The sequence below is a fragment of the Herpailurus yagouaroundi genome, unplaced genomic scaffold, assembly GCF_014898765.1.
Source record: "Herpailurus yagouaroundi ecotype Mexico unplaced genomic scaffold, PumYag 141, whole genome shotgun sequence".
In the NCBI taxonomy this organism is placed as follows: Eukaryota; Metazoa; Chordata; class Mammalia; order Carnivora; family Felidae; genus Herpailurus; species Herpailurus yagouaroundi.
Window position 1 is genome coordinate 73,685,705 of NW_024412396.1, and position 18,539 is coordinate 73,704,243.

Sequence of the window (18,539 nt, forward strand, 5' to 3'; positions counted from 1 at the left end):
AGCGGGTCCCCGCCTGTCTTCTCGGAGCTCCTCGGCTCTGCGAGCTGAAGGACGCCCTGCATGCTTGGCCTGCTGATGAGAGCATGACAGCACAGCTCTGTCCTCTGCCACAGAACTCACCAGGCTCTGTCCTTGTCAGTTTGCAGAGAGCTGGATGGGGTACTCTGGCCCCGGCTACGGCATACTCAGCCTGGCGGTCTCCGAGAAGTACATCTGGTGCCTGGACTACAAAGGCGGCCTGTTCTGCAGCGCGCTGCCGGGCGCCGGGCTACGCTGGCAGAAGTTCGAAGACGCCGTCCAGCAGGTGGCAGTCTCACCCTCAGGTCGGCCTCCCCGGCTCCCTGCTGGCACCCCTGCAGCCCGCCTCACACACAGTGGGCCCTGCAGTGGCCCCATCCCTTCGGCAGACCGTCCCGTTCCTCCCGTTCCTCCCGTTCCTGCAGGTTTGGGGGGTTTTCTCCCACAGAACAGGGGTCACTCCATTTGACATCAGTTAACAAATAGAGTAAATGGATGTCTAGTTTGAATTTTTGTTTTGTTTATTAATTGCAATGGTGACACATGAAATTGTTTTTATAAGCTATACAAGTAGCTTGAATTTGGGGGGTATTTTTGAGAGATTAACATACCTCTTATAAAAAGAAAATCTGTTTCAAAAATGAAAGCCTTCGGGCTGATTGAAAAATAAAATGTGTTTGTTTCCTATTGTTGCTTTAACGCAACTGAACTAATGAAGGTGGGCCTGTGGATGTGTTGGATATGTTCAGATCATTTGGTTTCCTTCCTAGAAATTATTTTTTAATGAGCGATGTGTATGCTTTAGCCAAATAATCTACTCCCTGAGTGTAGAAGAAAAATGTGTTCATTCTCACAAGCCGTACTTAGGCTAACCATTTTTAGTGAACCATAGCAGACATTTCCTGAATGAGGTTTGACCAGACTTTCAGCCTGTACTTCCCCTACCTGTCTAGAATCATTTGCTCATCTGTTTTGTCATAATGTTGGCCACTTCACCTATTAGGGGGGTAGGTAGGTAGAATAGAAGAATAGAAGTATTTCTATGCATTTGCCTCATAGTAACGAACTTATTGTTGGGACATTGGAATAGAAGTCAGACATTGGAGGGACGCCTGGGTGGCTCAGTCTGTTAAGTGTCTGACCCTTGATTTCAGTTCAGGTCTTTTTTTTTTTTTTTTTTTTTTTTTTATGTTTGTTTATTTTGAGAGAGAGTGTTCATGAGCGGGGGAGAGGCAGAGAGAGGGAGAATCCCAAGCAGGCTCTGCATTGTCAGCACAGAGCCCGAAGCAGGGCCTGAACCCACGAACTGTGAGATAATGACCTGTCAGCTCAGGTCTTGATCTCAGGGCTGTGAGTTGGAGCCCCACATTGAGCGCTGCACTGGGCATGAAGCCTATTTAAAACAAAAAAAGGAGGAGGAGGAGGAGAAGGAGAAGTCAGACAGTAGAATAGAAATCAGACAAAACGTACTCTGTGGCCTTTGACTCCTCCTCTGTAACTTCAGTGTGCTTTCAGCTGGGTTTCCTTTGACCCTTTCCAGGTCACTGTTTGAAATACTAGTTTGTTCAAGGTTGCTTTGTTTTAGCTCTTTGCTTATTTGAAAATTATTTTTCCTTAGTGGCTGAGACATAGTGTATTTTGTTAGCGGGCCTTATATAACTGTGCGTTTTCATTCTTTCTCTGTCATTCACTTCTGGGTTCATCTACCCAGCCATCTAAAAGCTTTGGTCCTGTCCTGATTCGGTTGACTACTTTGTGTCTCCAAAACGTTCAGGCCCTTGTTGACCTAGGGAGAGTTCTGTCTCCACCAGCTCAGTGTCTGAGCTGAGGGGCCCTGCAGCCTTCAGGGGGCACCGAGCCCCATGGCGTCCAGGGTGTGCTCCGGGCTCGGCCGTCTGTCCTGCTTTTCTGCTCTTACCTCAACCCTACTGTCAGACCCTCTGGTCTGGCCTGGCTGTGCTCTGCTGATTCCCTGGTGGTTTCTTACACATGGCTGCCTGGCCTGTGCTACACCCTCCATCCACATAGAACACCTGCCTCCTTCCCTCCCCTTCTTCATGTCTTTTCTTTTCTTTTTCTTTTCTTTCAATTGTATTTCAGGAATAAACTTGAATGATTCATCACTTACATGTAACACCCAGTGCTCATCCCTACAAGTGTCCTCCTTAATGCCCATCCCCCACCCTCAGTTTGTTCTCTGTAGTTGAGTCTCTTACTGTCTGTCTCCCTCTCTGTTTTTATCTTATTTTTCCTTCCCTTCCCCTATGTCCATCTGTTTTGTTTCTTGAGTTTCATATATGCGTGAAATCATATACATTTGTCTTTCTCTGACTGATTTTGCTTAGCAAATACATTCTAGCTCCATCCACATTGTCACAAATGGCAAGATTTCTTTCTTTTTGATTGGCAAATAATATTCCAGTGTGTGTGTGTGTGTGTGTTTGTGTGTGAGAGAGAGAGAGAGAGAAAGAGAGAGGGACAGAGGATCTCAAGCAGGCTCTGCACTGACAGCAGAGATCCCAATGCGGGACTCCCAACCCATGAACCACAAGATCACGACCTGAACCGAAGTCGGACATTGAACCAACTAAGCCACCCAAGGGCCTTCTTCACCTCTGTGTCTCAGAATCCCTTTCTGAGTGAAAAAGGATAGCCCAGCTCAAGTGCTTCTTTTCCGTGCATCTTATCCCCTTAGCTGATCCAGAAATGCCTCCTTTGTGTCCCTGTGGGACTTTTCAACCTCCGGTGGGGCACCAGTTGTGCCTCCTAAGGTAACCGCGTCAGCACTACCACTGCCCAGCTCTGCCTGTCGTCGATATGTTCTCACCTCCAGTCTCCCTAGCAGCCCCGTAAGGAATGGATGAGAAAATGAGGCACGGGGACGCCAGGCGACTCGATGCCCGAAGCCACATGGCTGGTGGGCGGTGGCCAAAGGCTCATCCTTGGCGCTGCGGGCCCTTTCCCCAGTTGGGGTAGAAGCAGAAGGGAGAGAGCGGTTTTAGAAATCTCTCCCCCGACACAACCAGAGTGAAGTTTTTTGTGTGAGTCACAACATTTACTGGATAGTGAATAGCATTTGTATTTCCGCAGGCGCCCTCCTCTGGAAGATTGAACAGAAATCTAACCGAGCTTTTGCTTGTGGAAAAGTGACCATCAAGGGAAAGCGGCACTGGTACGAAGCGCTGCCCCAGGCGGTTTTTGTGGCCCTGAGCGATGACACGGCCTGGATCATCAGGACGAATGGAGACCTATACCTGCAGACAGGTAACTGGAGGCTGTGCTCCAGCGCCCGGCGGTTTGGGGGTAATTGCTTCCTGCCATCCTTCACTTTGTTAGGGACATGCTTAGAACGGTCGCAATGACTAAGGAGCTAAAAATCAATGTAAATTAAAGCATTTGTGGAAAGACAGTATTTGCCATTGGAATAAATTAGCAATTTCCCGCTATTGACTCACATTCAGCCCAGGACAAATTTAAGGCAAAGATTAATAGGATTAATTAGTGAGATACAGAAACAGATTTTTCTCCTCTGGCCAAGCATTGCCTGTCACATGTGCTACAATATCGAATCTTAGCGGGAAAGAAAATGACATTACAGTCATTTTTTCCTTTAGGTTATGGCTGGATTTTTTTCAGCCAGGTCAAGGCCTGCTCCTGTATACTTGTTCACATGTGGGTCTGCAAGAAACACTGAGAGAGAATTTGATCAAAGTAGCAGTTCAACTTCGTCCTAATAAACTGCCCTGTGGGAACCTTGAGCTGCTGCAGGAGACACAGGGAGACTTGCTTATTAAACACCAAGTGTAACAAGAGTGAGTGTTGGTGTCCTGTCAGCAAAACGGTCTGTGAGTTTCCAAAGGCAGTGTGATTTGCCGGCATCTGCAAAGGATATGGGGCACGGAGCTCTTTTTTGGTCGTCAGGAGGCCATAGTGGATTTACGTAAAGATCGGTCTTCTGACCATTTAATATTGCTGATTTGGAGAGAATGTTTTAATGTGCTGTGAGCCGTCAGCCAGGGATGACTCTCTGAGATTGAAAGCCTTTGCACCTGTGGCTCTCTGTTGCATGTGGGAGGGCCAGCATCCCCGAGAAGCTGCTGCCTGAGCCCTGGTGGTCAGCCTGGCCAGCTTCTGGGCCACCTGCCAGTCCCGGTCTCTCCATCCCAGTTCCTGTGTCTCCCTTCAAATGCAGAGAGCTCTGGAAAGGCAAGGGCGTATCCAGTTTCCAAGGGCATTTGAGTTTCGTTCCTGGTGGGGAACGGAGTGCTTGTGGCCTGGGGTTGGGGAGTGGTGGACCAGACCTACCGCGTTAGTCCCTGAGGCTGGCCTGAGTATCTGTGGTGTAGGAAGACCCACAGGTGACTCTTCTGGTCAAGGACGAGACGTGCCGCCAGGGACGTGGTACACGGGGTGCTTCTGCGATTAGGCGGGGCGCACCCTCAAGCAGCGAGAACTCATCACAGGCCGACGCCACGGAGGATGGGCTTTTAGTTACCAGCTGCTCTGCCAGCTCCTGAGGACAGGCTCCAGGCTTGTGAGACAGGCTACAAGGAGGTGGGGGCAAGAGCCCCAGCCGGGGAGTCAGGGACCCTGAGCTCTGGCCCTGCCGTGGCCTTGCCTTCCATCTAGGGCCCCCCCACCCCCACTCCCGCCAACTAGGTGAGAGCAGGGAGAGGGCCGCTGCCTTGTCAGAGCTGCTCCGCGGAGGGTCAGAGGAGGGGCGGAGGCCTCGGACCCCCGCTGTCGCCAGCGGCTGCCACAGCAGCTCGCTCACCCAGATGCTCTGAGGGGCATGGCCGCAAAGCATGGGCGGGCCTCGGGAGCGGTGCTGCTTCGGGCCCGGGCCTCCTGGCTCAGCCTCTGGCCGCTCTCCTGCTCTGGGCCTTCTTGTTCTTTCCAGACTTCGTAAGATACTTTGGGACGCCGGGATTCCGAGCTGTTACTCCTTCAGTTTTCTTTTTTTTTTTTTTTTTTTAATGTTTATTTATTTTTGATAGAGAGAGCACCAGAGCATGAACAGGGGAGGGGCAGAGAGAGAGGGAGACACAGAATCTGAAGAAACAGGCTCCAGGCTCTAAGCTGTCAGCACAGAGCCTGACTCGGGGCTGTAACCCATGGACTGTGAGATCATAACCTGAGCCGAAGTCGGACACTCAACCGACTGAGCCACCCAGGCGCCCCCCCCCCCGCTTCAGTTTTCAAAGCGCATCTGCAAACACTTCAGATAGACGCCATACTTAAGCACAATTTCGCCATTTTTTGTTGACTGACCCTTAGAAAGACAAAGTACTTATTACAAAAGAGCAGGCAAAATACCGAAAAAAGGAAAAGAAGCAGGCGACAGAATACAAATGAGGTATGAAATCCTGATTGTGTGTTGGGGGGCTTCCTGTCTGTCTCCCTGGCAGGTCTCAGTGTGGATCGCCCCTGTGCCAGAGCCGTGAAGGTCGACTGTCCATACCCACTGTCCCAGATCACAGCCCGAAACAGCGTGGTGTGGGCGCTGACAGAGCAGAGGGCCCTCCTGTATCGGGAGGGCGTGAGCAGCTTCTGTCCTGAAGGGGAGCAGTGGAAATGTGACATCGTCAGGTATCCGCAGGAAGAGCAGAGACCTCTCCATCGGCTCGCTTGTCGCACCCTCGGTTCTTTGTCTGCTCGACTCCCCTTGAGGCACCCATGTGAGCCCGTCCTGGCCAAGGCTGCTTCTCTGGAGCTCTCCGCGGGGATAGCATTCTCTGGAATTCTCAGGAGCCAGTGTCGGCAGCCTGACCTTGGAGACGCCCTGTGCCTGCCGCTGCCTGGCAGACTGGGCGTCGGGTCAGAGCTCGGTTTTTTGAAATGCTGCTGCCCTCTTGTGTAACCCCGAGCATCACAGCATCCCGAGTCTCTCGTGACGGTCTCTGTTCGGCACCGCCCAGTGCTGTCGGGTGGTTTCTGTTTACAGTCTTGACGGTTTAGGGCCAAATGTTTTTCTTTATTATCATCCTAGTCCGTGGTAATCAGTCTCTGAATTTTAATTCGTTGGGTTACTTGTACCACTCAAAATTTTATTTGCAGACCATCAAATCGTGTTGCTGATTAGAAAAATGAGACTAGGATGCCCTTGGTTTGAACCTAGCAGCCCAGTAAACTTGAGCAGGTAGCTCCTGGGAGCCTCCCTCGGGCTGGGCTGGGCACTCGAGGGGGTCTGCCCCGAGCCCTCCCCTCCCAGGGCTCCTGCTCCGGGGGAGCCACGTAACCGACTGATGCCAGTTAGCGTAGATGGTCCTAAACTGGGAGTGCAGCCCGGCTGAGCCTCGAAGCTGGTGAGGGCTTCACCAGAGGGATACGAGGGAGAAGGGCACCGCCCGCAGCGAGACGGTGTGTGCCCAGCTGCTGCCGCCCAGCACAGCCTGGCACATGGGGGGCGCCTCCGCTCGCTAGATTGTGCAGGAGGGAGCAGTGGAGGGTGTGGGGCTCCAGGCCTCGCGTCCCTTAGGTGCCTGCATTTTCTTGTAGGGTATTTTCTCATCCCTGCCAGGCCGGGTCTTCAGTATGTCTTTCAGAAGCTGTCACACATTTAAACAACATAACTGCACAGTAATGTGACTCAAAACTGGACCTTCTGTCCTTGGAACTTGTGGGTGGGGTCCAGACCCAGCCAGGAGACACTTGATTGCCACGTTCCTAGTCACGCTGGGCGCTTGGAGTGTGGGTGCTGACTCCCGTGTTCTCTCCCATTCCCAGTGAAAGGCAGGCTTTGGAACCTGTCTGTATAACTCTCGGGGACCAGCAGACTCTGTGGGCCCTGGACATCCGAGGAAACCTGTGGTTCAGGACCGGCATCATTTCCAAGAAGCCTCAGGGAGATGACGACCATTGGTGGCAAGTAGGTACTCAGCTCCAGGGCCACTGGCCAGAGTGTCTCCCCGGGTTGGGAGCTCTGCTCCCCGTTTATAGCCCTTGTCTTCTCCGTAAAGAGACTGGGAAGGTTGGACTGAATTAAGAACACTCACTCTTTACTCTTTGATGAGTTAAACTTCGCTGTATTTGAGCACATTAGAAATATCAAGGGCTTTTCGTTGTAGGAGATAACTTACAAAGCTCTCTTGGCTTAAATTTACAGGCTTTGTTTATTGTTTCTTTTTTTGTTTCGGTGTTGCTTAGCAATTTATCCTCACGTGCTAAACAAGCCCAGGGAAGACCTAGGTAATGATGATGTTTAGGAAGATCTAGACGGTGGGTTTGGAAACCCAACCTGCAATTCGAATTCATCTCTCTCCGCTTGCTCTCAAGGCAAGTTTCTAAGCAGGCAGTGTTTCAACAAAGAAAGGAGAATGTTCCCACGTGTTCCCAGAAAAGGAAACACTCTGCGTCATAGTAGGGTATAAGCAAGCTAACTTTTCGTGACTCGGTCACAGCCAGAGCGGCCTAGAACGTATTTTCAAAGAAGTTGTCCCTTCTCCTCTTTGGTACCGTTCAGTGTAACTATAGCTATAGGATCCAGGCTCTGAGCTGTCAGCACAGACCTCGACATGAGACTCGATCCCATGAAGTGCGAGATCATGACCTGAGCCGAAGTCAGACGTTTAACCGACTGAGCCACCCAGTCGGGTTGCAAAATAAAACCAGGTTCAGGTTTTATTGTTGCCTCAGACTTGCTGTGTTGAAGGTAGTTCTTTCATTAGTGGCGCTTAGGTCTTTTGAATGAGAATGTGAAAAATAAGTTGTGTTTGCTATTTAATGAGTAAGTATATGTGTACGTATGTCTCTAATTTGATATGCCAGATACTACCTGAGAGGTCGTACAAATGATTTCAAAATATCCTCTCCATGCTTGTAACTGTATTGTATGGTTATACACACACACACACACACACACACACACACACACACACACACTCTGTCTCTCATGTATGTATGTACCCAATTCCATTTTTAAATAACCTAAAGAAAGTTAGATACCATTTACCATAATATTGAGAACCTTATCTTTAGAGAACTTTAATTTGACAGAATCCTCTACGAGGTATTTGGAAGCGTAGTTATTCTAATTACCGTGAGACTGATTTCTCTGTAGCTCTAGAGCCAGCTTTATGTTTGGCTGCTAAACCTTTCTTTTTTTTTAATATGCATCTTGCTTATCTGCAAGTGTGGGGTGCTAAGGCAGTCTGTCACCGACTTGCTGCGTGGCCTTGGCGTGTGCACTCCCAAGGAAGAACAGAGCTCTCTGGGCCGGCACACAGCAGTGTGCGTCGTGAACCCCGGAGCTGGGTGCCCAGCGTTCTGTGGGCTGCGATGGAGACCACCCAGCCGGGCCGGCGGAGCACTTACCGACAGTAGGAAGTGGGGCCGCGGGGTCCTGATGTGGTCTGATGTTCACTTAAACTTCAGTTAGGGCGGCGGCTCATCCTTTCCTGGATTTAAAAAAAAAGCAGATTTGTACACTTAAGTACCAAGTATTGCGGTAATTCCCTTTTTGTTTGGTTTTGTTTATTATAAATTAAGTTCCCTATGATAAATGACGTCCCTTTCACTCGATTGTGTGTGACCTGGGAACGTGGCCTGCACAAGGAGTACTCCCCTAGGAGTAGGGGAGCAACATTCTCTATAATCCAGCTCGACGGGGCAGACGTATACATGACAGTCACAGGGAATCAGATTTTGACCATCTTAGAAAGAACTTTCTCACAACCAGAGCTGTCGAACAGGGAGAGGCTCTCCCCAGAGGCGCCCTGGAGAGTGTCTTTCGGGAATGTCAAAGAAGCAGCTTGCACACGTGAACCAGGGTGTGCCCTTCACGTCCAGGGCAGTCCCAGCTCATGCTGTTGAACTGGTGTAATAACTGACAGTCCTAGTTTAGACTGTAACCCTACTTACAATACCTCGTTTGACCCGAGTTGTGATTCTGAGGACCGCACACTGTTGTCTGTTGGAAATACCTAACTTTGAAAGCAAAATCACCCATTCTCACTGATTAGAATAAAAGGCTTTGGGGGCCTGAGGGGGTCACAGGTAATCACAACAGTAATACATGCTGTTGTGACGGTCCATATCCTATGAAAACGTAGAAAACAGAAGGGGACGTTTTCTGCCATCCCTCTAAATCCGACCCTCAGAATCAGCTACAGCTGGTGGTCTGGTAGCGTCCTGCCGGCCTTGCTTCGGTGCTGGCACAGTGGGCACGTGCACACGTGTGTCAGGTGTTGCCGCACGAGGGCCGAGCCTCACTGTCCGTGCACAGGGGGAGGGCGCTTGTGACCGCTGAGAGCGGGGTGTCTTTCCGTCCCCTCCAGGTGAGCATCACAGACTACGTGGTGTTCGACCAGTGCAGCTTATTCCAGACCATAATCCATGCCACGCACTCGGTGGCCACCGCAGCCCAGGTGCCTGTCGAAAAGGTGGCGGATAAACTGCGCATGGCCTTTTGGTCTCAGCAGCTTCAGTGCCAGCCAAGCCTTCTCGGGGTCAACAACAGTGGCGTCTGGATCTCCTCAGGCAAGAACGAATTCCATGTCGCTAAAGGAAATCTCATCGGTGGGTGAATTACTTGTCTTTTTACGTTGACTTGATTGGCAGCTTCACTTTAAAGCCAGCACTGAAACAAAAACTTTAAGATCTCAACTTCAGAAGATAATTTGGTGCCAGTGTGTGAAGTGTTTGTAACGGAGACGTTCTTTATGCTTTGTATCAGTTTCCTTTTTTTTTAATCTGTCGTTCCTGCAACTTGGGTACCAGCATTTGGCTGGTGTGTGATCAGTTTCTACTGGGAATCTGTGATGATATAGAAACGGCAGATGGAGCTCATTTTTATGTTCATAATTTCACATTCAAATGAAAAAGCGCACCCAAACTACAGTGCTCAGTAAGACAGAATAGTCCATTTACTAGAGGAAAAGTTCTTTCACTGTGGGGAATGAAGGCTCTGATGAGATCTGTGAGTGTCGTTAAGAATCCACGTGTACCCACGAGGACTTCGTTTCTGTGAGTGAAGCCCAGCTTTGTGCATTTTTTCCAGCTCACCTCCCTCTGCACATCTCACCCGCCCACCCACCCAGCTGACCCTGGGCAGGACTGGGCTCTGCTTGTCAGCATAGAAAGGAAAAAGGGACTGGCCTCACAGCACTGGTGTGGACCTCCTAATCTAAGGGCACTCTAGAATTAGCTGTAAGAGGTTTGAAAAACAGTTGTCCCGAACCAGAGCTTTGGTGTGTGTGTGCTTTCTTCTTTCTTTAACACACTTCGTATTCCTTCTAGGCACTTACTGGAATAATGTTGTTCCCCGAGGGACAGCTTCTGCAACAAAATGGGCCTTTGTGCTGGCTTCCACTGCTCCCACAAAGGAAGGTTGGTTGAGAAATGTAGTGCATGGGTTGGCTGTTGCAAGGTGAAAGCCATGGTCTGACCATGGCCTTGCTGCAATGGCGTTGGCTGGGTAGGCCTCAGAGATGGTACAGTGGCTTCACGGACAAGCATCCCTTGTCGGCTGAGCCACGGCCCCCGAAGCTGGATAGGCCTGACCAGGAGAGAGGGTCTAGTGTGGGGACATCGAGTGAGTCCACAGGCAAAACACCATTTCAAAGGAGAGAAACAATTGGTGTCCCACCAGAGCCACAGCAACATGGCAGGGTCCAGAGCACTGCAGCCAGTGGGCACCAGGGTTCTCTGGGTGTCTTCCCATTTCCCCCTGGGAAGTGTTCCGTCACCTCCCGGTAACCTCTTTCAGCCTGGTTTTCAGCCTCCGGCTAGTTGTGCCGTGTTAGGGCAGGCCTCCCCTGCAGAGGCAGACCTCCTGCAACTCCACTCAGGGCGCCCCTCCCTCCCAGAGCGTGGGGTTTGGAGCTGGGAGAGGCAGTGCAGCTGCACAGGGAGCTGAGAGCCCAGGCAGTCAGGTAGCCCCGCTGGGAAGTGGCAGAAGGCTCCATCTAGGATCGCCCCGGGGGCGGGACGGGCAGATGCCGAGAGGCCTGTGGTCCAGACAAGACAGCTGGGTAGTCAAGCCGTTAGTCCCACTAGGATTTGGCTAACTTGTCTGTACAGTAAAATGTTTTCTTGCCTGATCACTCTGACCACGGTTCTGAAATCTGTAAGCTCCGAAAAGCATGGGTTCTCTCCTGAGATTGGCACAAATTCATTTGGCAACAAAACCTGACCTGAACCCGACGTGAGGCTGCTTATTTCTGCCACCAATTAGGCCTGTGGCAGGAACAGTACTGCGTTTCGTGGCTGCCTGGCTCCCTGAGGCTGTTACTTAAATTTGTGGCATGCCCAACACCTTAGGTATTCAAAACCCAAAAATACTTGAATTCTTAAACCTATCTGGCCACAGGTTTTAGACAATGTGTTCTCACGGAGGTTCTGACTTTCCCAGAGGTTGTCTGCATTTTAAACTGAACCTGTTAAGCCTGAAGGACTGTACAAATGGTGAGGAGGAAGAGAGGGTGAATTTTGAGGAGAGGCTGGGGAGGAGAGGAGGCCCTCCGGCTTCCCAAGCCTCCCTGCCCGCCCACCCCCTCCACCAAGACAAGACTAAGGGAGCTTTGGTTCCGTCTTTCTGAGGAATCGCTGACGTCCCTCCCTCCAGAGCGCCAGGCACAGCCAAATCAAAGACTCTCCAGCCCTTACAGAACATCCGAGGTCGGAGCCACGGAGCCCACTTTGTAGCCTTCATCAGATCTCATAAGCCCTGCTTTCTTTCCTCCCTTTAGAACATCTCAGGCTTGTCTCTTAACTGGCTGGCCATGGGGTGCGCCTGTGACCTCTGATGTAAAGCACACAGAGCGAGCCTGCTGCGCAGCCGTGCTGGGAGCTGTCGGGTGTCGCCTGCCCAGAGGCCGGGGTGCCTTGTGCGTTTCTCCAGTGACGAACATGAACCTTTTCCGCAGGAAGTTCCTTGTGGCTGTGCCAGAGCAGCAAGGACCTGTGCAGCGTCAGCGCCCAGAACGCTCAGTCCCGCCCCTCCACGGTGCAGCTGCCTCCCGACGCCGAGATGAGGGCTTACGCCGCCTGCCAGGACGCCCTGTGGGCCCTGGACAGCCTCGGCCAGGTGTTCATCCGGACGCTGTCCAAGAGCTGCCCCACAGGCATGCACTGGACGAGGCTGGACCTTTCCCAGCTAGGTAGGCCCCCGTGGTCAACTTGTGGGAATTCTTTGGCTTTTAATGTTTACTTACTGGAGACAGAAAACAGGTGGGGAAAGGAGAGAGAGAGTCCCAGGCAGGCTCCACGCTGTCAGCGCAGATCCCGACGCAGGGCTCGATGCCACAAACCCTGGGATCACGACCTGAGCCAAAATCGAGTTAGACGCTTAACCGACTGAGCCACACAGGCACCTCTCAGTTTGTGTGAATTCTTATAGGACATTGTGTAAGTTGCTGGATTTTAGGACATTGATTAGCCCCTCGTGCAGATTAAATGGGCCTCGTCATTTTACAAGGAGCCTCCTCACCCCTTCCAGCTTTGCGGTGCTTGCAGAGCCCAGAAGGAGCGCCTGCTCAGAGCGGGTTTTGCCACCAGAACTTGGCGCTCCCACTCAGCATGGCGCGTGGCTTTGTGTCCTTCAGGTCTTGCGTCAGCGCCCGTGTGCCTGTCTCTTCTGCAGCTAGAATAGAGTCCCACAAGCGGGTGTCCTTTCTTTCTCGGGCAGACTGAGGGGATGACGTGCGTCTCCTGACTGTGGCTCTTCTCTTGAGCCTCCCCTCGAGGGCTGCGGGGCGCATGATGCCGTTTATAAATAAGTCATTTGTATTCCAAGAAGCAAGATGATAGAGTGAGCCCACAACATTAGGTTATTCTCCAGGCATCTTCTTGATCGACCAGCAGCTCACGTGTGGCTCGTCTGACAGTAGAGACTTGTCTAAAGGTGGAGGCTGCTCCCCCAGAAGGTCCACATGAGCCTTAGGGACACTCGCCCGCCATACGCTTTCCCATCTTGGTCAACAGACAACCAGCGTTTTTTGTTTGGTAGGTGGTAAACTTGAATTGTACCGGCATTTAATATTTGAGAATTCAACCACATGTACTCATTACAAAAAAAAAGGAGAGGAGTGCCTGGCCGACTCAGTTGGTAGAGCATCGACTCTGTCTCCTAGTCGTAAGTTCAAGCCCCACGTTGGGCTTAGAGTTTGCTTAAAGTATATTTATATTATATATATATATATGTATGTAATATATATATAATATATATAATATCTTACATTAAAAAATATACATTGAGATATGTTTGTATATTATATATAATATGTATTTGATATGTATTGATGTTAAAATCTATATATTATATATAATAAAATATATAATATTAGTTTGTGTATATATATATATGTATAATACATATGCAAAGAGAAGGAGAAAGAAGAAAAAAGCAAGGGAGGCCCCACTGCCTGCCTGCCTCCCCAGCAGCCCCCCGCTGTGTCTCCGGCCGCCGGGGGCCTCTCACCCTCCTATGAAACAGGCTGGGCCCCCACTGGTCTCAGCCCGAGTGGCCCCTGCAAGGTGCCATATAGAGGGGTCATTATTCTTCTGTCCAACAAGACCCCCAAATACCATCCACGTCAACTAAAGAGGCGGGTTGGCTCTCAATTGAGGAAGCAAACTCTGTTCTAAAGCTAAGAATTTTCCAGGGTCATGCTCCCTTCAGCAGCATGTATACTAAAAATAGGAATGTTCCAGGGTCATTTTGATGACTTATGCTTTTGGCCTCATACCCTGTCGTTTGAACCTAATCCCAGCACCGGGACCGTCACCTTCCAGCTTTTGGGAGTTTGCCAGCCACCGTTACCGACGGTGACTGACCAGACCAGGCTGTGGCTGCTTATGGCCCTGAGTGCTGGTGACGGGTGGCCCTCCTGCCTGCCCTCAGAAACCTTGTTGCTGTTCAGAGATCCTACTGGCCCGAGCCTTTCTCTAGCAGCCCCGGCCAGACCAGTCTGGGAGATGCTACCAGCTCCTTCTGGAGGAGGCCAGGGCACGATTTGTGTCCTGCCACCACTGGATCCCGAAGACTGTGGGAGGCCTTGCTCTTCTGCACAGGCCAGGTGAGGGCAGAGCCGTCTCCCCAGAGCATCCCCCCACCCCCACCCCGAGTCCCTCAGAGGATGCCGTCACGCTGGAGTGAACGCGGGGCGGATGGCATTGTGCCAGGCTGTGCTGGCGGGACTGGCTCTGCCCGAGGCCGCCAGGCACCCACAGCTCCCGCCTCCCTTCCGGGGCAGTGCAGTCCTCCTGGCACCAGCTGCACGATCGCAGGTCTCTGAGGTGCCCGTGTGAGCTTCGCTGGGGCGGCGGCCATTCTTTCCAGAGAGGAGAAGCTCAGCTTTGCAGGGATTGAGGCTCAGTTTAAGAGAACTCGCCCTGAGCAGGCTCTGGGACCCTGGGCGAACTGATGGGTTCCCTTTGGACCTTAATTCCTCCCCTCCCTAATGGGAACAGCCATCCCCACCGCAGACAGGTGATGCGGGGAAGCATCCTGCGTAAACGTGAGCTTCTCGGGCAGGTGTCCTGCACAGGGTCCTTGTCGAGCCAACGTTAGCTGCGTCACGCCATAGGCTGGTGGGGGGGAGTCCAGCCATGTGCCTGGTGCCTGGTGCCTTTCTTGGTCTGAGCTCTAGATTTTGCCTCTTCATCTGGGTTGCCAGCAGACACTGAAATGATGGACAGAGAATCCTTTTATCACTTTTTGAACATAGGAGAATGCAGTCCTGAGTTGGTAGACGGCGTGTTGGGGCAGGGGAGGTGGGCATGATGATGTGGGAGTGGTGCCGGCCTCCTGCTGTGCCAAGGTGAGGGGGTGGGGGGTAGGGGGCGGTGAAAGGCTGGCACAGACCACCAGGTGCTGTGTTGCTGGGCTCTCTCCAGGTGTGGTCTGCGTAGCCTGTGGGACAAACAGGTGAGTCAAGCGGTTTATCATTTAAACAGGGGGATGCAGATTTCGAGTTCAGGTGTGTGCTCCCTGCCCTGAGCCTGACGTGCGAGTGTCCTTGGAAGGCTGTCATTGGGCAGCACGCATGGAATAGTAGGAAATAGAAAGTGTGGTGATCTGGGTACCAGTCCTGCCTTGAATTGCTCGCCTGGATTGTTCCTTTACAAGTTGGCCGTGGTGGGTGCTCACAGCAATGAAAGGAAGCACAGCCTCTGCAGGAGTATGACTGCGTGTGAGGACTCTGTCTGAGGATGAAACTCCTCTCTCCCAAATGTACCCTTTTTCCTGATTTCACTCCTCTGCTCCCATTAAATTCTTCTGGAAAAGGCAGACTCCTCTGTGGCTGTCTGCGGCCAGCACATCAGCAGTGTCTCTTCTGTCTACCTCAGAGGGTCTCCTAGGCCCTGATCCTTGCTTCTCTCCCAGCACTGTCAGGGTCAGAGGCCCCTCCTCAACGCCTGTTCTCCTGCAGGAACCGCCTCATGACGCCAGGCGTGCCCACCCCACCCCCTCTCGCTTGCCAGATCCGTCTTCCCCAGACAGCTCCAGGGGTGGACCCTCAACATCAAACAGCTCCACACTGCCCCGGCGTCAGGCACTGGGGGCCATCGCAGACTGGCCCAGCCTTCCTCGCACGGGCCTCGTGCAGTGGTCCCTCCAGCCACCAGTCGTTGTCCCTTGGTGCACGGGCCATGCTTGTCTTGCCACGGCCTAGAATGTCCTCCTTGCTCTTTCCTTCCTCTGCCGCTTCTTCGGGCCCGAGACTGTCCCCCGCCCTGCCCCAAGCTTTCTTCAGTCAGTGCTCCCCTCAGGATGCTTTCCCACCGCGCGCCCTGAACGCTCTGCGCCTGCTCTGTATGGCGGCCATTGTAGCCTGACCCTGTGGCGTTTGCACACAGAGGAGGACCGTGTGCTTGGCCACATCCATGCACAGCAGGAAATTAGGGCGTCAGGGAAAGTGGTTATTACTGGTAAGCCCCATTTCTAAGTAACTCTGGGATATGAGTTTGGATCCTGTCTTTGGCCTTGATACTGATCATCGCAAAACTGCCTAACAGCCAGGTACAAAGATGTCCTTCCTCACCGTTAATGAGTTCATCCACCTCCAAGCTGCCACCAGCTTGGTCAGGCTGCGATTTATCTGTGTCCCTCTCTTCAGTTTTGGCCTCTTCTTTATAAGTATTCTGACATTACGAACGTGGAAAGTGAAAGCCCGTCTTCCCAGTGCTGACAGTGTGATCCAGCCCTCCTCACACCGGCAGCACCAGCTTTTTGTAAAGTCTGGAACGTAACCAGCCGTGATACTGGAAGCAGAAATTTCAGTTTCAAGGATGACTTTAGCAAAGTATCAAGTCATGAATGTGATTTCTACCTTTAATTTCTTTCTAAAGACATAACATCACTCTTCTGCCCCTATTCAAATTACCAGGTCAGTTGCTACTTTGAGATTGAATTAAGAGAATTCTTAGATGTCTGGCTACTGAACCCAGTTTTAGAGACTGAAAATGGAATTTTGCAATTTATTACAATCCTAGTTTGGGGAAGAAAATTTGCATCATTTAGCAGGTATTTAAGATGTTCACAACATTTCATTTCTCAGTGCACATAAATATGCATTATGTCGGGCACTGGAATGTCAGCAAACTAATGCAACTTGTAATTTGATTCATCTGGGCACAGCATTTAATGAGGAAATATTTAGTGTCAGTTTTTGCCTTTAGGTTACAAATAGGATTATGGTAGGCAGTAGTTTATGCAGAAAAGCGTTTTATAAATAGTAAAACACCAAATAAATGCCACTTTTTGTTCTAAAATATATGTTTAAAAGTAATCCTAAAGGGAAAACGTCTCCTCTGTTGAAGAAAGTAATTAAAACTTATTTTAAATGCAAGAAAAAACAAAGCAGGGAAAGGCAAGAAAATGATAGCATGTCTGTGTTCATCAGGCTGCTAGCGTAATAACAGTCCCGAGGTATCAGCAACTTAACACCGTGAATGTTGCTTTCCTGCCACCACAAAGTTGGCTCTCAGTCTCTAGGACTGTGTCCTCTGCTGCAGTGAGGGCTGTGGCCTCACCGTCATGGGCACTACAGCAGGGGACAGCTTCTGCCCACAGCCCGCTGCCCATGCTAACGATGAGGTCCTGCCCAACTGGAAGGGCCTGCAGGGGAACCATGGAGTGTTTGGGAGGGCCGTAGTCCCCACCACCTGTCCTGACCTTCTCTGCAGAGCAGTCTCCTAAACCTTCTGTATTCAGGCAGCCTGGGGGACCCTCTGTGAGGTAGAAAACCGCAGAAAAGCCTTCTGTTAAATGTTTTCTTCTTTGACCTGTGTCTTCAGGATAAGCCATTGTATTTACCGACATGTATATTCTAGCAGCTTTTACTTTTTTCTGAAAGAATATTCCTAACGTGTGAACTGCGTGTTCTGTTGGCGGTGTTGATAGTCACTGCTAACTGAGCTGCTGGCCCGGTGCGGCTTTGTCACCGTGTCACCGTTGTCACCATCAGCTACTGCCTTGACTTCCTATTAGGGTAGGTTGAAGACTCTGGCATAAAATTAATTTTCATTTAGCATTTTAAAATTAGCCTTCGTTTCTCAGCTATTTCTGTAATTTACTGCTTAAGGTACTTTATTTTGATCGGTGCGAATCTTTCACCATGTAATGTTGGAGCCCTAGGGAGTCTATCTGAACTCCCCGGTAAGACATTCCATACAAGATTAAGGAAGGAAGAAGTAAAGTTTATTTAAGTATAAGAAAAACCATCTGTAGGATATGCACAAAGGAATACTGAGACTTTTTCGTGTAGTGGTCAGTTCATACTTGTAAGCTGGTGTCATAGCTGAAGCCACCCGACAAGATGTCCACACGCAGGATCGGTGCCGTATGTTTTAGTGCAGAAACATAGTCTGCCGTCTGATACCAGGGACCGCTATGAGCTGACCGACAGCAGCCCTGCCACTGAACGTAGCTGCACCACCTTTTCCCCCTGCTTTAAAGTCAAGGTGGCCCATCAGATTTAAAAACTCAGCAAAAAACACTGTCAAGAAAATGAGAAGGCAAGCCACAGACTGGGAGAAAAGACTCCTAATGCGTATATCTGACAAAAGACTCGTATCCAGAATATACAAGGAAATCCTCTAACTCAGTCATCAAAAGACAAACCATTAAATTTGAAAAATGAGCAAAAGACTCGAACGGGTACTTCTCAAAAGAAGATATACCCCATAAGCACATTAAAAGAGTCTCAGCATCATTAGTTACCAGGGAAATGCAAATTAAAACCATGACAAATTACCTCTTCACACCCAGAATGGCCGACATGGAAAGGGTGCCAACACCAAGTGCTGGCGAGGGTGTGGGCAGCCGGCCTGCACTGCTGGTGGGCATGCAGAATGGCAAATGGGGGGACGCCTGGGTGGTTCAGTCGGTTAAGCATCCACCTTCGGCTCAGGTCATGATCTCTCAGTCTGTGAGTTCGATCCCCGCGTCGGGCTCTGTGCTGGCAGCTCAGAGCCTGGAGCCTGCTCCGGATTCTGTGTCTTCCTCTCTCTCTGCCCGTCCCCCACTTGTACTCTGTCTGTGTCTCTCAAAAGTAAACATTAAAAAATATAAAAAAAGA

The 18,539-nt window shown here is 50.8% G+C and overlaps 1 protein-coding gene across 5 annotated transcripts in view; it reads left to right on the forward strand.

The window, feature by feature from the left end:
* Nucleotides 1-18,539, forward strand: part of TECPR2 (tectonin beta-propeller repeat containing 2) — a 106,358-nt gene that overhangs the window by 51,707 nt on the left and 36,112 nt on the right. For 4 of the 5 annotated variants that reach the window (XM_040478291.1, XM_040478292.1, XM_040478289.1 and 1 more), the window contains 7 exons: nucleotides 140-323; nucleotides 3,109-3,282; nucleotides 5,427-5,607; nucleotides 6,745-6,886; nucleotides 9,294-9,534; nucleotides 10,255-10,344; nucleotides 11,883-12,116. In XM_040478291.1, coding sequence (XP_040334225.1) covers nucleotides 140-323; nucleotides 3,109-3,282; nucleotides 5,427-5,607; nucleotides 6,745-6,886; nucleotides 9,294-9,534; nucleotides 10,255-10,344; nucleotides 11,883-12,116 — 1,246 coding nt within the window. Of the gene's footprint in view, nucleotides 1-139; nucleotides 324-3,108; nucleotides 3,283-5,426; nucleotides 5,608-6,744; nucleotides 6,887-9,293; nucleotides 9,535-10,254; nucleotides 10,345-11,882; nucleotides 12,117-12,796; nucleotides 13,055-18,539 lie in introns of those variants that run through there. The other variant, XM_040478293.1, reaches the window with a different exon arrangement.